The sequence below is a fragment of the Arvicola amphibius genome, chromosome 1, assembly GCF_903992535.2.
Source record: "Arvicola amphibius chromosome 1, mArvAmp1.2, whole genome shotgun sequence".
In the NCBI taxonomy this organism is placed as follows: Eukaryota; Metazoa; Chordata; class Mammalia; order Rodentia; family Cricetidae; genus Arvicola; species Arvicola amphibius.
The window spans coordinates 187,135,620-187,156,553 of record NC_052047.1 but is presented as its reverse complement, the minus strand read 5'-3'; the positions used below and the strand labels follow the sequence as shown (position 1 = coordinate 187,156,553).

The following is a 20,934-nucleotide window of genomic DNA, read 5'->3' as shown; positions in this document are numbered from 1 at the left end:
CCACGTATGCTTAGGATTTTCACCATACAGTCCCACGAACAATTTGACGTGACCTGACATTATTGTCCCCATTTTACTGACTAGGAAATTGAGGCTAAGGGATGCTGACAGATTTGTCTTCCAAAATAAATTTGCAATAAAAACAACTTTTAGAAGGAGGTGGGAATTGGAGAGATGGCCTTGCGGGGCACCCAAGTTCGGTTCCCAGAACCTACGTAGAGCAGATAGATCAGTACTTCCAGTTCCGGGGAGGGAGGATTCAAAGCCTATAACCTCTGTACACAGGTACCCCCGCCCCATGCACATAATTAAAAATAAAATAAATCTTTAGAGAAAGTTACTGATTTTCTGTGAGGAGGTGGACGCATGCCCTGGTGTGCGACGGAGAAAAGCATGAGTTGGGCATCTCCTTCCCATGTAGGTCCCAGGCGGTGAGCTCAGTCTTGGCAACAGGTGCCTCTGTCTCTCTCACTGAGCCTCCTCACCAACCTCTGGAGCTCTTAATGAGGTTAATTGACCCCACCTGCTGGGAAAAGTGAGACAGGACACCTTCCCACCCCTACATAAATGTAACCATAGAGAATGTCACTGAGAGAAAAGGGGTTAATTAATTCCCCAGAAGGAAACTCTCCCTTTCCTTAGCCCTGTTCTGTCTTAGCCCTCTGTAGTGCGAATTCTAATTGGTCTTAATAATAAAAACCCAGAGTCAGATATGGGGGTAAATGCTGAATAGTAGTAAAGAAGCCAGCCACTAGAGAGACTTTTAGCTCTACCAAATCCTCAGACTGAAGGGGGCACGTTCCTGTCTCAAGGAACCCTCAGATTGAATGCCTTGAACTCCTGTCTCTTCCCGTCTTATATTCCTCTCTCTGCCCAACCATATCCCTTCCTGTTTCCACCTCTCTAGTGCTGGGTTTAAAGGTGTGAGCCACCCCCGCCTGACTGTTTCTCTTTTAGAACGAATCAATTTTGTGTCACCCATGGTGGCCTCGAACTCACGGAGATCCACCAGCCTCTGCCTCCTGAGTGCTGGGATTAAAGTTGTTTTCACCTGCACTAAACCTGTTTTCTGGATTATGGGAATGAAGAGCCACTGTACATAATGGCCAGCTTCCACAAGGCCTGAGAAACTGAGAAGCCCATGGAAGGAGCTAGAAGGTGTGGAGCCCACACACAAGAGGCAACTCTCCAGTAGGTGTTCCAGGGAAGAAGATATGCGTGGCTCAGGCCAAGAAATGGCAGTGTTATTCAAGAGCTCGGGCATCTTGGGAAAAGGGGGTTGAGGATAGACTCCCCCAGACTGTACCCCCAAGCCCCGTACAGTGTGAGAGTGAATAAACACACCCATCTTTTTGGCTGACGTCTGTGCTCTTTGAAACCAGGCGCTCATCCTCCTTGGTCTTCACTCATGTTTCTGCTATGGGCTGGACACGTGGCGTGTGCTCTGTTAGGACTTGTTAATCAGTTTCCTTATCGAAACACATTTTACCAAGCTACTAGTGTATGCCTGCACTAGTACCAGCCACTCCTCATTCCTTCATTCCTTCCCTCCAGGCTCACTGAGGGCCAGTAATCCCCAGTTTAGAGAAAAGTCAACTTGGAGGTAGCAGATGGCTCAGTGGTACTTGTCATCAAAATGAGTTTAATTCCTGGAACTCACATGGTAGAAGGAAAGAACTAGCTGTTCAAATTGCCCTCTGACACACACACACACACACACACACACACACACACACACACACACACACACACACACATAACACACACACATACACACACCACACACATACACACACCACACAAATACACACACATACACACGCACACACACACACACACACACACACACACATATTCTTCGGATGTACTGTCTTTCCCTGGCTAAGGAGGAACTGGCACAGCCAGCCTCAGCAAGGCTTTGCTTTTTTATTTTGTTTGTTTTGTTTTGTTTTGTTTTTCGAGACAGAGTTTCTCTAGCTTTGGAGTCTGTCCTGGAGCTACCTCTTGTAGACCAGGCTGGCCTCGAACTCACAGAGATCCACCTACCTCTGCTTCCCTCTGCTGGGATTAAAGACGTGCACCATCACTGACAAGCTGCAAGGCTCCGCTTCTGCCTTCCTCTGCTGCCTCTGTACCCACCAAGTTAGGGCTGAGACCAAGCACAAATCCCTTTGGTCCCTCACTCAACTGTCACTGTTCTCTCGAGCATAATGGGCATTCTGTTTGGGGTCAGGTAACCTTGAACCTCTTGGGAATCGGGAATCAATCAGGTAGCCTGGAAGGCTCTCTCAATTGCGGGAATCAGGTAGCCTGGGAGGCTCTCTCAATTGCTATGAGTGACTGAGGTCATTGACACGAGTAATTCTTTTGTGCCTGAGTTTTTTCATTTTAAACAATTGCACACATTCCTGTGGGTCTAAGGCTTTTAGAGCCCCTCATTCATTTAATTGCCAAGCTGTTGCATTTCTCTTAAATACCCTCTAGCCCTGCCTTCTTTTTGAGATAGGGTCTTGTTTTAGTGTTTCTGTAAAGTGACCAAAAACAACTAGGGGAGGAAAGGGTTGTTTCTGTTTACAACTCTCAGGTCACCCCCTTCGCTGAGGAAGTCAGGACAGGAACTCAAGCAAGACAGGAACCTGGAAGTAGGAACTGAAACAGAGGTCATGGAGGGAGGCCTCAGCCTGCACCCAGGACTCCCTGCCCAGACACCACCTATGACTGACGATGCCCTCCCACATTAGTAACTAATTAGGAAAATGTCCTATAGACTTGTCTAAAGGCCAGTCTTTTGTTTTGTTTTTGCTTTTTTTGTTTGTTCATTTCGAGACAGGATTTCTCTGTGTAGCCTTGGCTGTCCTGGAACTCACTTGTGGAGATCTGTCTGCCTCTACCTTCCTGGGATTAAAGGTATATGCTACCGCCAGCCAGCAAAAATGTCTAGCCCAGGCTGGCCTTGCCCTTGGACTCGTGATCCTCCTGTCTCTAGCTCCTTCAGCAAATCCTACCCCCCCCATGCACAACCACAACTGCCAAAACCAGTCTTATGGAGGCTTTTCTCAACTGTGGTTTCCTCTACTCAGAACCTCTAGTTTGTGTCAATTTAATAAAACAAAACCAACCAGGACAGGTCTAATGGGGTCTGTGCTGGTCTTGAACTTGCTATGTAGCTGAGGATGCCCTTGAACTGTTGATCTTCCTGCCTATGCCTCCCAAGTGCTGGGATTACAGGAATGCACCACTATGTCTGGCTTTACCTTTTAATTCTGAAATAATTACAGACTCGGGAGATGTTGCAGAAATACCTGCCTCCGCACCTTCCTCTCCTGCAGTTCTGCTACCTGACTGCAGTGCTGGCAGCTTTATCCCAGGGCCACACCAGCTGTTTGCCACCATCAGATTACTTCCCCCAATTGAATATCTTATTTCCTCTTCAGATTTTGTCATTTCAAAATTATGTGCATGTGTGTGTGTGTGAGTATAGGTGTGTGCGCATGAGTGCAGTTCCTTCAAAGGCCAGAAGATGGCATTAGATTTCCCCCTGAACTGGAGTTGGAGACTGCTGTGAGTGGCCCAGGATGGGTGCTGGGAACGGAACTTAGGTGATCTAGAAGAGTCTATGTGCTCTGAACCGCTGAGCCACCTCTCCAATTCTGGAACATTTTGAAAACTGGCTCTAGTATGTTAGCAAAATCAGGAAATTGATGTTGGCCTCTTCAATTAGCTAGACCATTGGCCAGAGTGATTGATTTCTACATTAAGCATGTGGAGACTGCCACTGAGTGAGCATGCCTTGACCGGTAAGGACAGTAGCCTGTGACAAACTTCTCTGTATTCAGAGTGCTCAGCATTCTCGCTTCCAGCGAAGAAACCGAGTAGAACTTGATTTGCAGAAGGGATTCTCCTGAAGACCTTGAACAAACTCCTTAGAACAAACGCCACTATCTTTTGGTTGCCCTCAATGGTGCTTTTTGTTTTATTATTATTTGTTTGTTTGTTTGTTTTCTGAGACAGGGTCCTTCTGTGTAGTCCTCACTGTCCTGGAACTCAGTGTGTAGACCAAGCTGGCTCTGAACTCACAGGGATCCTCCTGCTTCTGCCTTCCTGGTGATGGGACATATTTTATTAAAAAGAAGTGTGGTAAATTCGGTTGCAAAGTGAAGTGTCTTTAGGAGCTTGCCTGCGACCCCGGCACTGAGGAGGCTGAGGCAGGAGGATAATTCACGGTTAGCATGAACTGCAGAGTGCGGTCAAGGCCAGCCTGAGTTGTGTATTGATATCCCACCAATAATAGCAATAATAATACCAATTACAGTAATAATAGAATCTGTGGCTTCTGAATGGCTGGACACGGAACAGACCTGGGGCTGAGAAACTAGGCAGTCAGTCGCCTTGCCCTCAGGCTGCAGGTATAAGCGCAGCTTTGTCAGGACTGTGAATGGATCAAGGTGTGGGGTCACAAGCCTGCTCCAGCACTTGCAAGATGGAAGCAAGAGGATCAAGAGTTCAAGACCAACCTGGGCCATGAAGTGAGATCAAGACCAGCCTGGGCTACATGTGACATGCTTTCAAAAAACCAAAAAATCCAAAACCAAATACACAAACAGAAAAACTGCGTGCATGATATCTGACTCCACCTTACTTGTGAGCCAGTTAAGTTAGCTTAATGATTTCATGGCTCACCATACAAAATATAACACTCTTGAGCCAGAGATATTAGACTTTATTACAGCCCCGTAACCTGTGTGAGCAGTGGCATGCCTCCATCTGTTCTCATTCCCACTAAGTTCCCTCGAGGCGACATGCTGAGTGGAGAACATCACCTGCACGTGCAGTGGGTGCAATACAGAAAGGGAGCCCAGATGTCAGGGAGTCCGCATTTTCTATTACAGGTAGGAGGCCAACCTGCTTCTTCACCACAGAGAGGTGCACCCAGGCTGTTACCTTTGGGAAGATAACCCAAAGCAAACAAGCCCAGCTGCCTGTTTGGGAGGCCTCCACCTGTGGCAATATCAGAGTGCTAGGGGCAGTGGTCTCCCAAGCGTTTCTGGAGCCTTCTTGGGTACTGGACCGATCGTGATTGCGTCTGCAGCCTCTCGGTGCAGCCTACTGTTTATATGGAACCTTCTGCCTTGTTTGAAAAGACTATTGTGGAAAATCCATCTCCTGTTGCCCATCCTGGGATTGGAGTCCGTTTCCTGTGTATCCTGAGTTGCTGGCCCGAGGAGCCTCCTTGGAGGAAATGGTCATTGCAGAGCAGAGCAGAGCAGAGTTTATATAGCTGCTGATGTAAAAAACAAACGACTCTGACAGGGGCCCGGGGACCTCAGAAGCCAGACAGTGGAGCAGAAAAGGCTGTGCTTCCTCTGCCAAGGCTGTGCTAGCTCGCCTTCCATGTAAGAGCTCTCTGTGCTCCTGTGCTAGCCTCAGTTTACCTCTCTGGACTTCCACAAAGCCCGCAGTGCTAATAACTGAGTGGCCCTAGCCATAGCCCTTTGTTTCCCTAGGTGGTTGAGGTATGAACTCTGAGATGAGTTGGACCGCAGAGTGACCCCATGTCCGTATTCAAGGCAAAGGCCGCCAGTCTGGAGACAGCCTGCTGACCTCGCACCCTCACGGGACTGTAGTTCTAGACAGCAGGCTGCTTACTTCTTCTGTGCTGGTAACCGTTGACATAGCAGTCCCTTAATGAAGAGGCAGTGTGAAGCCTGGCGAACCAGAGACACAAGGCTTTCCTCTCCCTGACCACAGAGCCCTCTGCAGAAGATCCGGTGTTTGTTCAGCACCAGAGGAAGCAGGGGGAAGGGATGGTTTTTAAGCTCGCTCAGGGAGATCTGGCCTTTTGCTCACCCATAGGTGTTCCTCTCCATTGCCACCAGGCACCAGGCTAAGAAGCCTTTCCCCAAAGGATCTGGGAACTGGGCCAAGTGATGACTGAGCTCTGGCACCCGCAGTCTCTGAGGGTGAGGGCCTGGGAAGTTTCTGGACCCCAGTGGTAACCTCAGATGGCAAAAAGACAAACCTCTGATGTTGCTATGACAGACAGTGTCTTCTGGGAATACTGGGGTATAAAAAACATCAGCAAAATTACAGGCCTGCACCGCTCACCTCCATCCTTCTGGGAACGCTGGGTCTCCCCTTGTAATCATAGCTCCCACTCTGTAATCTGGGGCCAGCAGCTCCCAAGGCCTGCTGTAAGCATACTGCTCAGAATGCTGCATGGAAGAGCTGCGCTCACTCATTCCTTCCCTGCCACAGGTATTTATCAAGCCACACTGTGTGCCGGACCAGCCGTAGGCACCGATAATATAGCTGAGAACAAGAGGCCAGGCCTCTGTTGACAGGAAGCTTATCTTTCAGTGGGGGATGGGGGCGAACAAAGGAACAATTTCCAACAGTGACAGGAACCAGAAAGGAAAAGGAGTGTGAGTGAGGTGGCCCAAGATGTCTGAGGTTTGCTGGCCACGGAGGGCCTCTGCAGAGGTGACATCTGGACTAAGCCAGGCACGGGAAGATCAGGGTCCAGGGACCATAGGCTAAGAGGACAGCGAGAACGGTGACCTGCGGGGCTAAGGATTCCATGTGCATAGTAGCATGAACCAGTGCAGAAGTGGTCAGGCCAGCTGACCTCAGAGAGAGCTGGGCAGACAGGAGATGGGACCGAGAAGGTCGCCCCTGAAGAGTGTGTGAGCTGTCAATGTCGCTAGCCCTAGCGACTCCCAGCCCCAGAACCTCCAGGTCTCTGCTCCTATGAGTGAATATGGGTCAGGCCTAAGCCCTCTCTCTACCATAGCTCCACATTTCAGAGCCAGGAAAAACTAACCACTTTGTCAGAATTTTCTTTCTTTTGTCCCTAGCTTAGAGATCTCTTCAGAAAGGAGTTGACCTCCTCAGCACCCACCCCAAGTCCATAGTCCTGGAGTGTCTCTGATGACCCTTCTCCAGTAACCTTTGGTTAAAGCAGACGTCCACACTTCTGCAGCCTCAGGCAGCCTGGGTCATTTGACCTTCAGGAAACAGCCCTGGGTTCCAGTCCAGGCTCCACCCACATCCATCACACAATATTGAAGTTAACCAGAGCTATCAGCGGTCCCCTTGCTTGTTGACATCATCACGGAAAGTGAGGACTGTGACTTCAGGCCTCTGTAACACTCATGACCTCCCCACACGTGCCCTTCACCTTGGAATAAAGACTTTCCTTCCGCAATCCCTGCGTCCTTTTCCCAGGTCAAACCTTTTCACTCTGTGCTTAGAGATAGCAGTGTCCCTGGATGCGGCTGTGTCAGCAAACTCACGTCCGAGTGGCTGATGGGTCCGTTACTCAGCCCAGGTTTGGTAGTGGTGAAGAGGCAAGAGGGAAACTAAGGCAGGAGAAGGAGGCTAGGCTTCATGGGGCCCATGAGGGCAGACGTGCGCTGATATGAGCCTGCCATATTGGGTCACACGGAGCGCAGGGTGGGGAAGGTGGCTGGTGACCTTCACTGGGTTAAGAAGAACAAGTTCTCAGAGGTCACACCAAGAACCGAGGATTTATCCCCTTACAGTGAAGTGTTCTGGGCTGACAGGACAGGTGTCTGTCTTGAAAGGATCCTTCAGGCTGGCATATCCTGCTATATAAGATGTGGGAAGACTGGAGGTGACCAGGGCAGGCAAAGACTGAGGGCTTGGTTGAAATGAGGGAAGAAGACAGTTCTCAGGTGTCTGTTAGGGGAGGATCAGTGAAGGGGCTGTGGGCTGCAAGTGGGAATCAGGGGGGTCAAGAATGATGATGTCATTGACCTGTCTGTCAGAGTCAGCCCTGACCAGCATCTTACAGTGGTCCCATTCTCAGGCCTACCCTGTGTTCACCATAAAGGGAAGAGAAGATGGCTTCCTCTCCTCTTCCTCGGTGGTCACTGCCTTTGGAACATTCGGGAGATGCTTTGTGGAGATGCTGCTCAGCTGGCAGAGCGCTTTCCTAGCAGGCCCAGAGCCCTGGGCTTGATCTGTTACACTGCATACACTGGGCTTGGTGGTCCGTGCCCGTGGTTCCAGCACTCGGGAGGGAGAGGCAAGAAGGTTGAACCTTAAGCTCATCTTCAGCTATGTAGCAAGTTGAAGCTAGCCTGAGTCACCGTGACTAGACCCAGTCCCAAAGACATAGCCCCTGTCTTTGCTCCCTTCTGACAGGGTCTGAGCTGGCTCTTCGAGGCCCATCCTACCTTATAAACTGACGTATCATTTAGTCCCTGCTGCCTGACATCAAGCAGTACAGTCATCAGACCTGGAAATGCTCCCCAGGGAGTTTATAGCTCTCCTTCTCCACAGATCTCAGCACTGACGTCCACCAAAAAGCCTTGGGCTGTTGGGCTGCATGACCTAAAGATGGAGTCTGCTCACCTAACTGTGCTTCCAGAAGACAGGGGAGGAGTCTGGGAGAGGGCTGGGCCAGGCTGTTACACCTAGCTTGTCTCTCCCAAAGGATAAAGAAGTCATAGCATTTCTCACTGGTCCAAAGAAATAAAGAACCAGGTGCCTTAGTGAGAAAGAACTTTGTAGATGGAAGTTTCTGACTCGCCCAGTCCCACAACCCATTCAGTCCCAAGTAAACACACAGAAGTTTATATTAATTGTAAGCTGTTTGGCATATTGCTCAGGCTTACTACTAACTAGCTCTTACAACTTAAATTAATCCATGATTTTTATTTATGTTTAGCCATGTGACTTGGTACCTTTTTTCAGTGAGGCATTCTTATCTTGCTTCCTCTGCATCTGGTTGCTGAGGGACTCTCTACTTTTCCTCTTCCCAGAATTCTCTTAGTCTGGTTGCCCCACATATACTCTTGCCTGGCTACTGGCCAGTCAGCGTTTTATTAAACTAATATGAGTGACAAGTCTTTAAGTGTACAGAACATTATCCCACAGCATTTCCTCTTTTTTCTTTTCAGAACAAGAACTCTGAGTCTAATCTCCTTTGTTTAGCTTTTTCCCTAACCATTACCCATAACAGAACCTGGAAGGGCCTCAAAGAAACAAGCAGGCTTTGGACTCAGATCTGCCCTGACACCTGGGCTCCTACTCCACACTGCTGGTCTGATGAAAAAGATCAATTTGTTGGGGAGGATGCGCAGAAATAGGCAAGCATTGTGTGATCTTTCAGCACGGGGGGAGAGGGGAGCTGAAAGTCAACACACTTGGGTTGAAATCTCAGCTCAGCCTCCTTCTAGCTCTGTGATCCTGGGTCAGTCCCCCTTGGCATCTCTGCACCTTCATTGTAGCTCAGCATCGGCAGGAAGTCATCAGTGAGGCACGGTGAACACCCACAATGCCATGGTGAGTGTGGTGAAACCGCTGTCTGACTGTGTGAACACAGCCTTCTAGAATCTTCTCCAGGAGTGAGGGTTCTTAGGCGTTTGAGGATTTGCTGCTCAGAATGTGGTCAGCAACTGGGGCGTCATATAGGAGCTCGTTAGAAATGCAGTCTCTGCCCTGACCTGCTGAATCAGGACTGGATCTTACCAGGAGCTCCGGAAGGAATGAGAGATGCTGGTTCAAGGCCGGCAGAGCCTCTTGATGGGCCTCCTGCTTTATCTTTAACAGACTCTTGGTGTCTAGCTATCAGTCCATTCATGTGTTATAAACTACTGAGCCCGCAAAGACAAATCCATCCCTAAGTCAAAACAGAGGTGCATAGGGCAGGGGTCAGAGCCTCAGGTGGCAACTTGACAAGGACTATGTCTTGGCTGGTATCCTCACACATCCCAGAGATGCCTACCTGCTTATGATATCTACATCCAGTGGGGTGGGGTCATGAGTAACAGCATGGTCACCTGTTCCTCATCACTAGCCTAAGCAGGAGGATGCTGAGGTCCCTCCACACTCTTCCCTCAGTGGTGAGTCAGAACTCTCTCCCTCCCATCCAAAGCAGGGGGAAATGTAGAGCCAGGAATATTGCTGACGTTTTAGAAGAAATTCTAAATTGTTTTAGAAGTTTCTCCTATTAGCCAGATGTTTTGTAGCGCGCACCTGTAATCCTAGCACATGAGAGGTCGAGGCAGGAAGATTATAGATCAGGCTCAGCGTCATTTCCTGTCTTCATAAGACCTTGGGTTCCCCCACCCTTCTGAATAGGGGAGAGACCAGTCCCTAAGTCCCCAGGCCCTCAGTAGGGGACATGCGGAAGTCAGAGAACAGCTTGAAGGGGTCGTACCTTCCCATAGTGTGGATCCCAAGGATAGAACTTGGATGATCTGGCCTTCAGGCAAGTGTATTCACCCGCTGAGCCATCTTGCCATCAGCAGTATGACATGAGAGTGATTCAGACCTAAGTGTTCACTCAGGCACTGCTGAACGGGAGAGGAGGCTGCTGTGGGGGTCTTGGGCAGTAACATTAAGACAGAAAAATAGGCTGAAATTTTAAAGGAATCTCTTTTGCTCTATTATGGACATGATAGTGCAAACTTGTAACCACAAGACTATCTCAAACAAACAAATAAACAAATAGGTAGTAATACTACGTGCAGACAGAGCAACAAAATAAGGAAGCCCCTGGAGACATCTGGGACAAGGGAGTAGTGTCAGTGTGGTGGCCTGGCCCACACTACTGGGCTTGTACTGCTGCTCTGAAAGCTGAATTTGCAAGGTTAACAGTTGGATGAGAATGGCTTCAGTGGGCCTAGTGGGTAGTGGGACGTTCTTGCCTACTGGACAGATACATTCTGTAAGATGGAGGGTAGCTGCTGTCCAAAGCATGTGACTGCTGTTTTTGGTTTTGTTTTATTTGAATTGACTGTGTAGGAAGAGTTGTAAATCCTTCTGAGGAGCTATAGATGGGGCCTGTAGATTAAAAACAATTAAGCAATTATAAATAAGAGGAAATTAATGTCAAAGGCTTATAGTTATTATTCAGTAAGTGTGCATTTCCCCCAGATGATGTACAGAGAGGTTCAGCCAATCATATTATCCAAATTAATGACCATAAATCTATAGATAAAGACTCACAGGCTAGGAAGGGCATATGACTTTCTGTGACCACTCCCTAGTGAGAGGCAGAACTGGCTTCAAACCTAGGCTGCTTTACTACCTACAGTAAAGGTTTTGTCTAGATTGCAGTTTGTTGAGGGTCACTCAACCTACTTTTATTCGCCACCTAATGGCAGATTCTCGAATTGCAGGTATAGTGCCCCACAGGAAATACTTAACTTCCCGTAGGTTGATTTTGGAAATCTGTGCCTATAAAGAAACTATGTAATAACACCACAAATACTGCACCTAAACAGAGATTTAGTGTGGATGACCTTTGTTTTTCTACCTAATGGCAAATCCCCCAAATTTCCATTGGGGGCACCAAACAGAAGCTTGGGAAATAGTCAGTTCTTGGTTTTACTTGTTCGTTCCTAGATCTCAAAGAGAAAGGCTGTGGGCCCGTTGTTTCTGTATTAATACCAGCTTGGTCTCCTGTGCTTTGTGATTCCCGTTCATCCAGATGACATAAGGCAAGCCCAGCCTGGGTTCCCATTTCTGTGATATACAAGGATTGGATTTGTATTTGACTTTCCTCCAAAAGCCATGGAGTCCAAAGGAGAAAGTGCCTAGTGATGGAATCGTATGAAAAGGGAAGAACATTTCAGGGAAATAGGGGTCTTCTAGCCTCGCCTCGAATCTGACCATCCTGGCAGAATGTGGCTGCCTCCGCATAAGGCCAGCTTTGTGCCTCCCTCATCCCCTGTCCCCAGTTACTCCCATTTCCTTTGAAAGGTGCAGAAAGCCCCCTTGTCTTGAGTGTTTTCCTGCAAAAGGCTCCTACTGAAAGACAGCACATACAGCCAAGGCTCTGACCTTAACCTTTGCCCCTGACTTACTTCTCACAAAGAGTTCTTCTCTTCCGTTCCTCTGTGTCTTTTGGGAGAAAGCAGCTAAGGCTAGCAACTATTGACTGAAAATAGAAATAGAAATGTAGTGTATAAGTAATGGTGCCCCCCAAATATCTGGAGCCATGAATGCCGGCCAAATAGCAGGCAACCACAAACCACGCAGGCGTGGTTGTGAGTGTGGGTTATCGGTCAGGGCAGTGTCTGCTGGGTGCTTCCAGCGTGCAAGTGGGGCCTGGTGACGCTCTCTCTCGCTGATCTAGGATATCCTCCTCGTCTTCTGCCCTGGCACCCGTCAGCCATGTGAGCAGGCACATACAGTTGAGCCCCACTACCTGGACCCGGATTTGCCAGTCGTCCTGTCAAGCTAACTGTGTGACTTAAGGACACCCAGAAGCTCGCTCTGAGCTTGTCTCTTCAACTTTGGTCATGAGGTTTTTAGAAACTTGGGTTTGTAGAGAGCAGGAGCTGTGCCTTATTTCATGCTGTGAGTGAAGTGGGTGGGAACCTAGGGTCGATGGCCTGGGTTGGACGGGTCCCTTGGTTCTCTGAAGTAGTGCCATTGGATGCTGGGTGAGGATCAGGACAGGATTTTGACATAGGAAAGATGGCCACTTTGGAGTACCTGGGCAGTGTAACCTCTAGGAACAGTGAGAGCCAGGTCTCTCGCTGGCTTTGTGAGGATGGACGAGCCACGAACTTCTCTGAGCTCAGCTTTGACCTAAGAATGCTAAGGATCACGTAGGATGGCTTCTGGGGTCTCCTGGGGGTTTTGTTTGATTATGTTTTTTTGAGACAGGGTTTCCTCTGTGTGGCTCTGGCTGTCCTGGAACTCACTCTGTAGACCAGGCCGGCCTCAAACTCATAGAGATTTGCCTGCCTCTGCCTCCCAAGTGCTGGGATTAAAGGCGTGCGCCACCACCCCCTGGCTTGATCTCTTAGTTTTTATCCTCATGATCCATGGGGCCACTGTGGATGATGGCACGACCACAGATTGAGCTCATGTAGTGTCAGCCAGCTAATGACAGGGCTGGGCCTATTCCCTTAGGCCCTGACCTCAGGCTTCAGATGAGAAAAAGAACTCAGAACGTACTTTTGTCTTCTTAGGTAAAAACTGATTCTGCAGGCATGATGTTCATGATTGTAATCCCAGATCTCAGAAGGCAGAGGCAGGAGGATAGAGGCAAACTTGGAGCAAGACCTACCTCAAAAAAAAATTTTTTTAATGTGTTGAGACAGTGGCTCAGCACAGTGCCTTTTTAGCATGTGTGTGTGGTCCCAAGTTCTGTCTGCAGTGTAATAAATAAATGTTCCTTAGTCTTCAAGCCCAGGAATTCGGTGTCTCTGAAGTGTACTTCGGTGACATCACTTTGCTCTGTGTGGCCCCTGTGATCAAGCTGCTACCCATTCAGTTTCTTACCCAATCCATGACCCACAACTTGGGGGTTACCCTAGCGCCCCCTTCCTCAACATAAATGTATCCCACTCTGCAGCCACCTTGGACTTCTCTCAGCTTCTCAGATGTGTCTGGTCCCTCTCATCACTGGGGTGCTGATGGGGTTCCTATATCTGCCTGGGACATTCTTCCTACTTCTGCTCCTAGCTCCCTCCCATGTGATCCCACCGAGGCTAGTCTCGTGCGTGCGTGTGCAAGCACACACACACAGACACACACAAACAGTCTTCTGTGAGGGTAGGGGCTGTGTTGCACACTGTCACATCCCAGCCTCCAGTGCAGTGACCGTCTAAGCAGATGCACAGCCCCGGGTTCAGAAAGAGATATGGTAACAGAACTAAAAGCACAGGTCCCCTCAGTCCGGAGTTGAGCGGGCAGAATGCAAATCCCAACTCTGCTGTTGCTAGGATGTGACCTGCGGCAGGCCACTCAACTTTTAGAACCTCAGTTTACCCACCTGTAAAAGGGAATTAACTACAGTCCCTCTACCTAAGTTGTAGTTTGCTGTAAAGCTCAAATAACAGTCTGTGGGAAGCCTGGTCCACAGCACTTAGCCCCGTCCACGCCCCTGGCCTGTCTTCTTCGCACCTTCACATCCTTGCAGAATGGGGTGGAGTCCATGGGTTTGGAGGTTATGAACAATTGGCTATCAGGGCTCAGAGAAGCAGTCTTTCGTGAGGATGCCCCATCTCAGAAGAGCCAAGCAAACTCCCCTCTGACTGGCCAGGCCTCGCTGTGGTCCTGAGGTTTCCTTGCATAAGGGAACTCAAGACAGAACCTCCCAGTGCTCAGCGGTTCAGTAGTGAACAAAGGCCTTTCAGGTCACTGCTGAGCAAGGATTGCCATCCGCTGCCCCAGAAGGCTGTGCCTTTCTGTTGTGGCCCTCAGTGTCCTTGCAGCCTGGTTCCTGGCCCAGCTACCCCCCACACTGTGGGCCATGCCTCAAGGAGAGGCAGCCAGCAAGCCTTGGCCAGCATCCCTCCACCCCCCTCCTGAGGACAGCTCCCCACAGGGGCGGAGTTGAGGCAACCAAGCTGAATGGGGCCCTTTATCCCCAGCTCCCACTGGGAGGCAGAGCCACTGCCCACCACACCCACCACACCCCAGCCCAGGAAGAGTTGAACAGGGACACTTGGCCTCAATACCAGCCTGTCAATTAACCAGGCTCCCTGGCCCCACTCTGTCTGGGTCCTGGAGGATGAGTCTGGCCCTGGCCTCAGAGGTGGCAGCCCCAGTATGTGAGGAGAGAGTGTGTGTACATACACAAGTGTGTATAAATGAGAGAGATGCCCAGACCAAGACTGTGTGGACACACACCCACTAGTACATTGATTGCAGCATTTACTGCAAGCCAACTATTTGCCTGCTCTATGCAAGGCCTTGTGTTGAGCCCTAAGCACACATCTGTGAGCATTGTGCTTGTACCCTTCTGCAGGAATCCTAGGAGGGAGGCCAGTCGGATAAGTGGTGCAGTCTGGGAGGGAGCCGACATCATGTCCTTTGGTTTACACACACATATGTGCACACATATGTGCATACACACACAGTGAATAAATGTGAATTGACTCCTGCAAGTTGTCACCCCCCCCCCACATACACACACACGTGCATACACAATGAATAAATGTAGGAAATTTAAAATAGAATAGTATTATTCTGAAGCTGGGCACAGACTTGTAATCCAGCACCTGTGAGGCTAAGACAAGATGATTACCATCAAGATCAGGCTAGCCTAGGCTACTAGTGAGTTCTAGCCTGGGCTACAGAGTGAGACGCTGTCTCAGCAGCAGCAACCACCACAACATAAGATTGTTCCCGATGCTAGGAAGTGGAAACACGCGCGGAGAGAGCAGGGCAGGCCCGGCTGCTTCTGGGGAGGCTGAGAGGGGAAGAGCACGTGAGCCCAGGGGTTTGAGGACGGACCAGCTCAAAAACATAAAGGGGAAGAGGGAGCAAGCGGTGAAGGGAAGGAAGGAGACGGACTCAGAGGTTGGCTCTATAGGATTCATCTAGCCCACCGAAAAGTGACTCAGCCTCGCCAAGTTTGACAGTGCTAATGTCCCTACACTGCTTCGAATCCATTTTCCAGACAGTGGTCCGTCCCCCTGGGTGGCTGAGAAGGCTTACGTACAGAAAGCATACTGTGTTCAGAGTGTAGTGGTGTCATAGCTGACCTCCAGCTTGGTGGTCCTAAGTTGTTTTGTTTTTTTTTTTTTTTTTTTTTTGTGGTTTGGGGTAGGGTGTCAAGACAGGGTTTCTCTGTGTAGCCTTGGCTGTCCTGGAACTCGCTCTATAGACCAGGCTGGCTTTGAACTCTGAGATCTGCCAGCCTCCACCTCTGAGTGATGGGATTAAAAAGGTGTGCCCCACCACCCAACAGTGATCCTAAATTTTAAAACTTTTTCCCCTTAAGCCTGGCTCTGGGTGCTAAAATCATCATTGTCGTCGTCATCATCACACACACAGACCCACGATGCCACAGCCCTTCCTCTAGCTGTGTGAGCTATGGCAACAGCAAAGTTAAGAGTTTATTTTGTTTTAAAACAGGGTTTTACTCTGTCGCCCAGACTGGTCTGGAACTCAGGTGTCCAACGCTGGGGTCACAGGCATGCACCATTGCACCCAGTCTTATGGTTTCAGTTCATGCTGAAACGGTGGGCTTTTGCATGTCTGCTGTACCTCTGAGTGTAGACGCCAAGGAGCTGGACAAAGTACTCATCTAGCCTACGCAAAGCCCCGGTTTGAGGCTCAGCCATCCAGAAACTGGCAGCAGTGACACAAACCTGTAACCCCAACAATTGAGAGCTTCTCTCCTGTAACTCCCTAGAGTGGGTTCACTCTGCTCCCCTCCCCCAAGATATGTGTTCAAGTCCTGAGCTCTGGACCCTGTGGATACAGCCCTCATTTGGAAAGGGTCTTGGCTGTGTGAGTAAGTGAAGGGTCTCAAAAGGAGATCAGGGTGGTTGAGATGGCTCAGTGGATAAAGGTGCTTGCTGCTAAGCCTGACTCCAGCTTCTGAGGGTTGTCCCTTGATCTCACCTGACCTCTGCCTGTGGACATGTGCAATGTCAGACTCGTGTGCATGTGTGCGCGTGCATGTGTATGTGTGAGTGTGCAGCACATACCTCCCACATAGCCCTCTGCATACACATTTTTTTTAGATGTTTTAAATCTTAAATAAATACTTGCTTCAAGGTTGTTGCAAGGATTGGTCAAATAAGCCCAGCAACCCTGCAGCTGCTGTTACTGCTCATCATCCCTCCCCTTTGCCTCCTTTGGGTCCCTAACCCCACTAAGGCTCCATCTCAAGGGTTTGTAGAGCTTAGGTTCCAGTGGAGAGTGCAGAGGTCCCAGCATGGAGGTCACATAGCTGCCTGGGACCCAGGACTCTTGTTTGAGGCTCCATCTCCTCAGTGCAGCCCCGAATAGGAGGGGTCACAGGCAGGGACCATCACACACATTCAGCTCCCAGACAGTGCTGGGTGCTCAGTACCTCCAGCTTCTTACTGACTCCCAGGAGCGAGTTAAGTCTTGCTGGGTTGGGTCTGTTTCAGGTCGGAATGTAATCTGCCCTATGACGCTTATCACATTTCTGGGGCGCCTTCCCCTAGCTTTGAAGAGTGGCAACAGCCAAGGCTGCCATAAAGGGGCGGCAGGACTTTTACAAGCAGCCTTTAATGCCCTGCGGTCTAGGCTTCCTTAATGGGGATTTCCCTCCCCCTCCTTTTCCTCTTTGCCTTTAATATGGTCCCGGGTTTGGCTTTCCCAGTGTGGTTTGGATTCCTCACGGAAAAGTCAAAACCATTGAATCTCTTCCAGGCCTCCCCTCCCTCATCCCTGTGGGCTGACTGCGCCAAAGCCCCAAGTCTAAAAAAGAGGCATTGCTCAAGAGAGCCACCCTGCTGGGGTTCAGAGGAGCTAACTGCAAACTGCTCTGCCTCAGAGTAGCTGACCCCTGGGCTCATGAGGGGATATGAGCTGTCACCCATGGCGGGGTGCCCTTGCTTCTGGAGCCAGAAGTACTTTCCTCAGGTGGAATCTTCCTTCCCCTCACCTCATCCTTCTCTGAGCCTCTACACTTCCTGGAGGCCTGAAATGCGTCCTCCTCACTAGTTCTGTCTACAGCCCTGCAGGACAAGGCTCTGTCAGGGATGCAATTGGGATGAGGGTTGGGAAGGAAAGCCGAATGACCCCCACATCTCCTTCCTTCCCTCTCTCTGTCCTCTCACAGGATGGGAAGGGGCAGGGGTGCCTCTTGTGGAGGGTGATGCCTCTCTAGGCTGCCCCGAGCTTCTTCTAATTCTCTTGGTTCTTCAGGGTTCTGCTGGGCACCTCTAGACTGCTGGTATCATAAAGTCTGGCTGGTCTGACAAGCAGCTAGCTCCAGTGGGGAGCCCCAAACTCCAGCCCTGGGACACCCATCTTTTTATCAGTCCCGAGAGCAGTCTCCCTGTACCAAGCATCAGCTTAACGACAAAGGCTACTTTACACAACATCCGCCAGCCACGGATATCTGTGATATATGAGCAGTAAGTGACAGGCAACCAAAGGCAGGGACATGGAGGACATTTTCCCTTATGAGGAAGTGTCACTCTTTATTAATAAATCACCTTTTGGCTTCTTGGCAAGGGAACCTCATGGTGGAGTTCTTATCTGCAAGTGCCAGACATTTGACTCGAGAGCATTTGGGGAAGGGAAGCTTGGGGCGGATGCTCAGGTAGGGTGTGGAGTGAGTGTGCCCAGGAGGTTCTTACTGGAGCACCTACTGGGTGACAGCCCATGCTAGGTGGGTCCTGGGAGCAGGTGGGGGATAAGCTGTGCCCTACCAGATGTGGAGCAAGACTCCCAGCCACACAGAAGATGAGAAGCTAGCCACACAGGCTCAGTGTTCTGGCGGTCCTGTCCCACCTGTGCAGAATGACCTGTACTATGGTGACAGGGAGGTCAGAGGCCTCTGCAGCCTCTTCTTGCAGGTCCCAAGGTCCCCTACCTTCCCTTTTCCCTGCCAAAGGCTGCTTGAGGAAACAGCTGGACTCTACCTGCAGGAGGCCTCTTAGCCAGAAATGGCACGGTGGGTGCCCTGGGGTGCAGCTTCGGTGATAGGAGGGAGGGAGGTCAGCTACCTAAGCCTCTCTGGAGGCACTGTGAATCACTGAAGCAGCAAAGGAATCAGCCCCTCACCAGTGGTCTCGTGGCTGTTTGTCGCTCCAGAAGCATTTGTTGAGCTGCACCAGGCTGTTTTTCTTCTTCCGTTTTCTTCTCAAGCGATAATAAAGTTGGCCACTGGGGGCGCCAGGCTCTCATCTAGCCAAATAAGCCACTGTGGGAAAGAGAAGGCTCAAGGCTGAACCTCATTGGCTCAGACTGGGTCCCGCCCATGCTTCAGCCAATCACCGTGTCTCTGGTTGATTAGCCTGTGTCACGTGCTAACTAACCTCTTGCCACAGGTTTAGTTAGCCTTTTTGGCATTAAGGCCTAACATGGAGGAGGCCTTCTCCAAAGGACAGTGGGGCCGATGGGGACAGCAGAAAGATGTCACAGCTCTAGATGTGCCCTTGTCATCTACTGGCTCCGCGGGTCCCTTGGTGTGTCTTGTCACCTATGCTATCACCAGCAGAAGGGTGAGCCAGGTGCCCTAGGAATGGGTCATGTGTTGTGCATATTCAAGCAAGGCCTTCTGAAGAGGGGATGCACTGACCCTCACTGGGACCAGAAGTGTCCATGTGTAAGGCCTTGAGCATCAGACTAGTGAGTTCAGATTCTAAGTTTAGCAGTCTGGGCTGGGATGCAGTTCAGTAATGGAGCATTTACCTAGTGTATGTGAGGTCCTGGGTTCAGTCCCCAGCATGGGGACCTTGGGGGGTAGAACCAGCTGCATTTACTAGGCCGGAAAAGAGCCATGTGTTGACGTCCTCATGATCGAACGGGACTGTATGTCAGCATTTGTTATGACTGAACACACTGAATTGTTCATCATGACTGAGCAAGACCTGAGGGACCGGGACTTCCTGTCAGTCTTGCCCATACCTGTTGTGGGATGTCCCGGCCTGAATGACTGAAGGGTTTGTGAGAGAGGCCAGGGGACTGTCCGACTGGAACAGCCGTAGTTTCTAGCTGCTTGTCTCACCCTGGAAATAGCCACCCACCTAAGCTAAGAATAGGAACCCTTGCCCGGCTAGCAGGAAGGAATGCTGATCTTTTAAGGCAGGGCCAGAAGACAAAACATAGCACATGGGTTGGGCCTCTTCTCAAATTTATGTGTGAGGTCACTAGAAAGCCACACCCTAACATTGGGCATTGATCCCGCCACAGACCCAGACAAGGTGAGGTGACCAGGTTGTTCATAGATGCCCAAGATGGCAGCCTCCAGGGAGAGGCCGTGGGGCCTCAGCCTTGGGCACCTCCTGCCCCCCAACAGAGGTGAGAGCTTCTCTCTTGCTTTGTTGACTGAGGTGGTGTAGGTGGGGGGCCAGTTGGAAATCCAAGAAGTGAGGGGAAGAGAGGATCTTTACAGCAACCTCAGGCAGAACCGCTCTGCTCACTAGGCTCTCTCTTTTCCAGGCAAGATCCTCTTCCGGAGAAGCCACATCCGGGACGTGGCGGTGAAGAGGCTGAAGCCCATCGATGAGTACTGCAGGGTAAGGCTGGGGGTCAGGGAAGAGAGGGATGGGACTGACCTCAGGCCTCGTCCACCTTTGAAGGAAGAAGTCTGTACAAAACCCACCTGCGGCCTAGTGTTTCCTGGCTGGGCGTGGGAGGTGTGGCGTGACTGTCACTTGGGAGGGATCACTCCTGAGACTAGACCACTGTCTGGAGCAGGCCTAGGAATCACAGCTAAGGCTCTGCCCCTTTCGGAAGGCATCCATGTTTATAAAATACTTGGTCAAACCCCTTCTACCAGCTTAGGAGTTAAGTGCAGGAGGGATCGGAGGGTGGTATTTGCTGGCGGTAGGAGTTTTATTTCTTTGCATTTCTTTTGAGTATGGCTTGAATCAGTTCTGAGCACAGTGGCATCTGGAATACACATTTGTTTACTGGCACAAGTTTTAATAGATGTCAATATACTCTCTTGTTCTCTGGTTGGTCTCTCTCTCTCTCTCTCTCTCTCTCTCTCTCTCTCTCTCTGTGTGTGTGTGTGTGTGTGTGTGTGTGTGTGTGTGTGTGTGCACAACATCTAAATAACCAATGTCAAAGAACAGGCAGAACCAGCATATGTCATAAAGCAGAGCCTGTTTGTCTTTCTGCTTGTGTTTTTGTTTGTTTTGTTTGGGGGTCATGGTGCTAATTCTGAACTCAAGGCCTCAAATCCTGTTTTTTATACTGATTATAGTCTAGGACCTCCCGGAAGATACTCATTAGTGTTGTTGGTACCCAGACGTCCAGACAGATTGTGCTCAAAGTCCTGTCTAGCTGTATGAACTTAGTTCACATCCGTAAGCCTCTGTTTCCAAGTTTCTTCCATAGGAAAGAGGGCTGTCACTCCATTGTGGAGGCAGAGTGACCTGGAATGCATTAGATATGTGTGGTATGTGGTTCAGAGGAAGTGTTCAGCGGGTGTCTTCTGTTACTGTCACAGAGCTCAGACACTTGTATTAAATAAATAAATAAAAGAAAATTAAATGTATTTAAAAA

General features: G+C 49.9%; 1 protein-coding gene across 1 annotated transcript in view; it reads left to right on the top strand.

The window, feature by feature from the left end:
* Positions 1 to 20,934, top strand: part of Sh3pxd2a (SH3 and PX domains 2A) — a 203,038-nt gene that overhangs the window by 72,795 nt on the left and 109,309 nt on the right. The window contains 1 exon segment of the mRNA XM_038321072.2: positions 19,864 to 19,940. Coding sequence (XP_038177000.1) covers positions 19,864 to 19,940 — 77 coding nt within the window.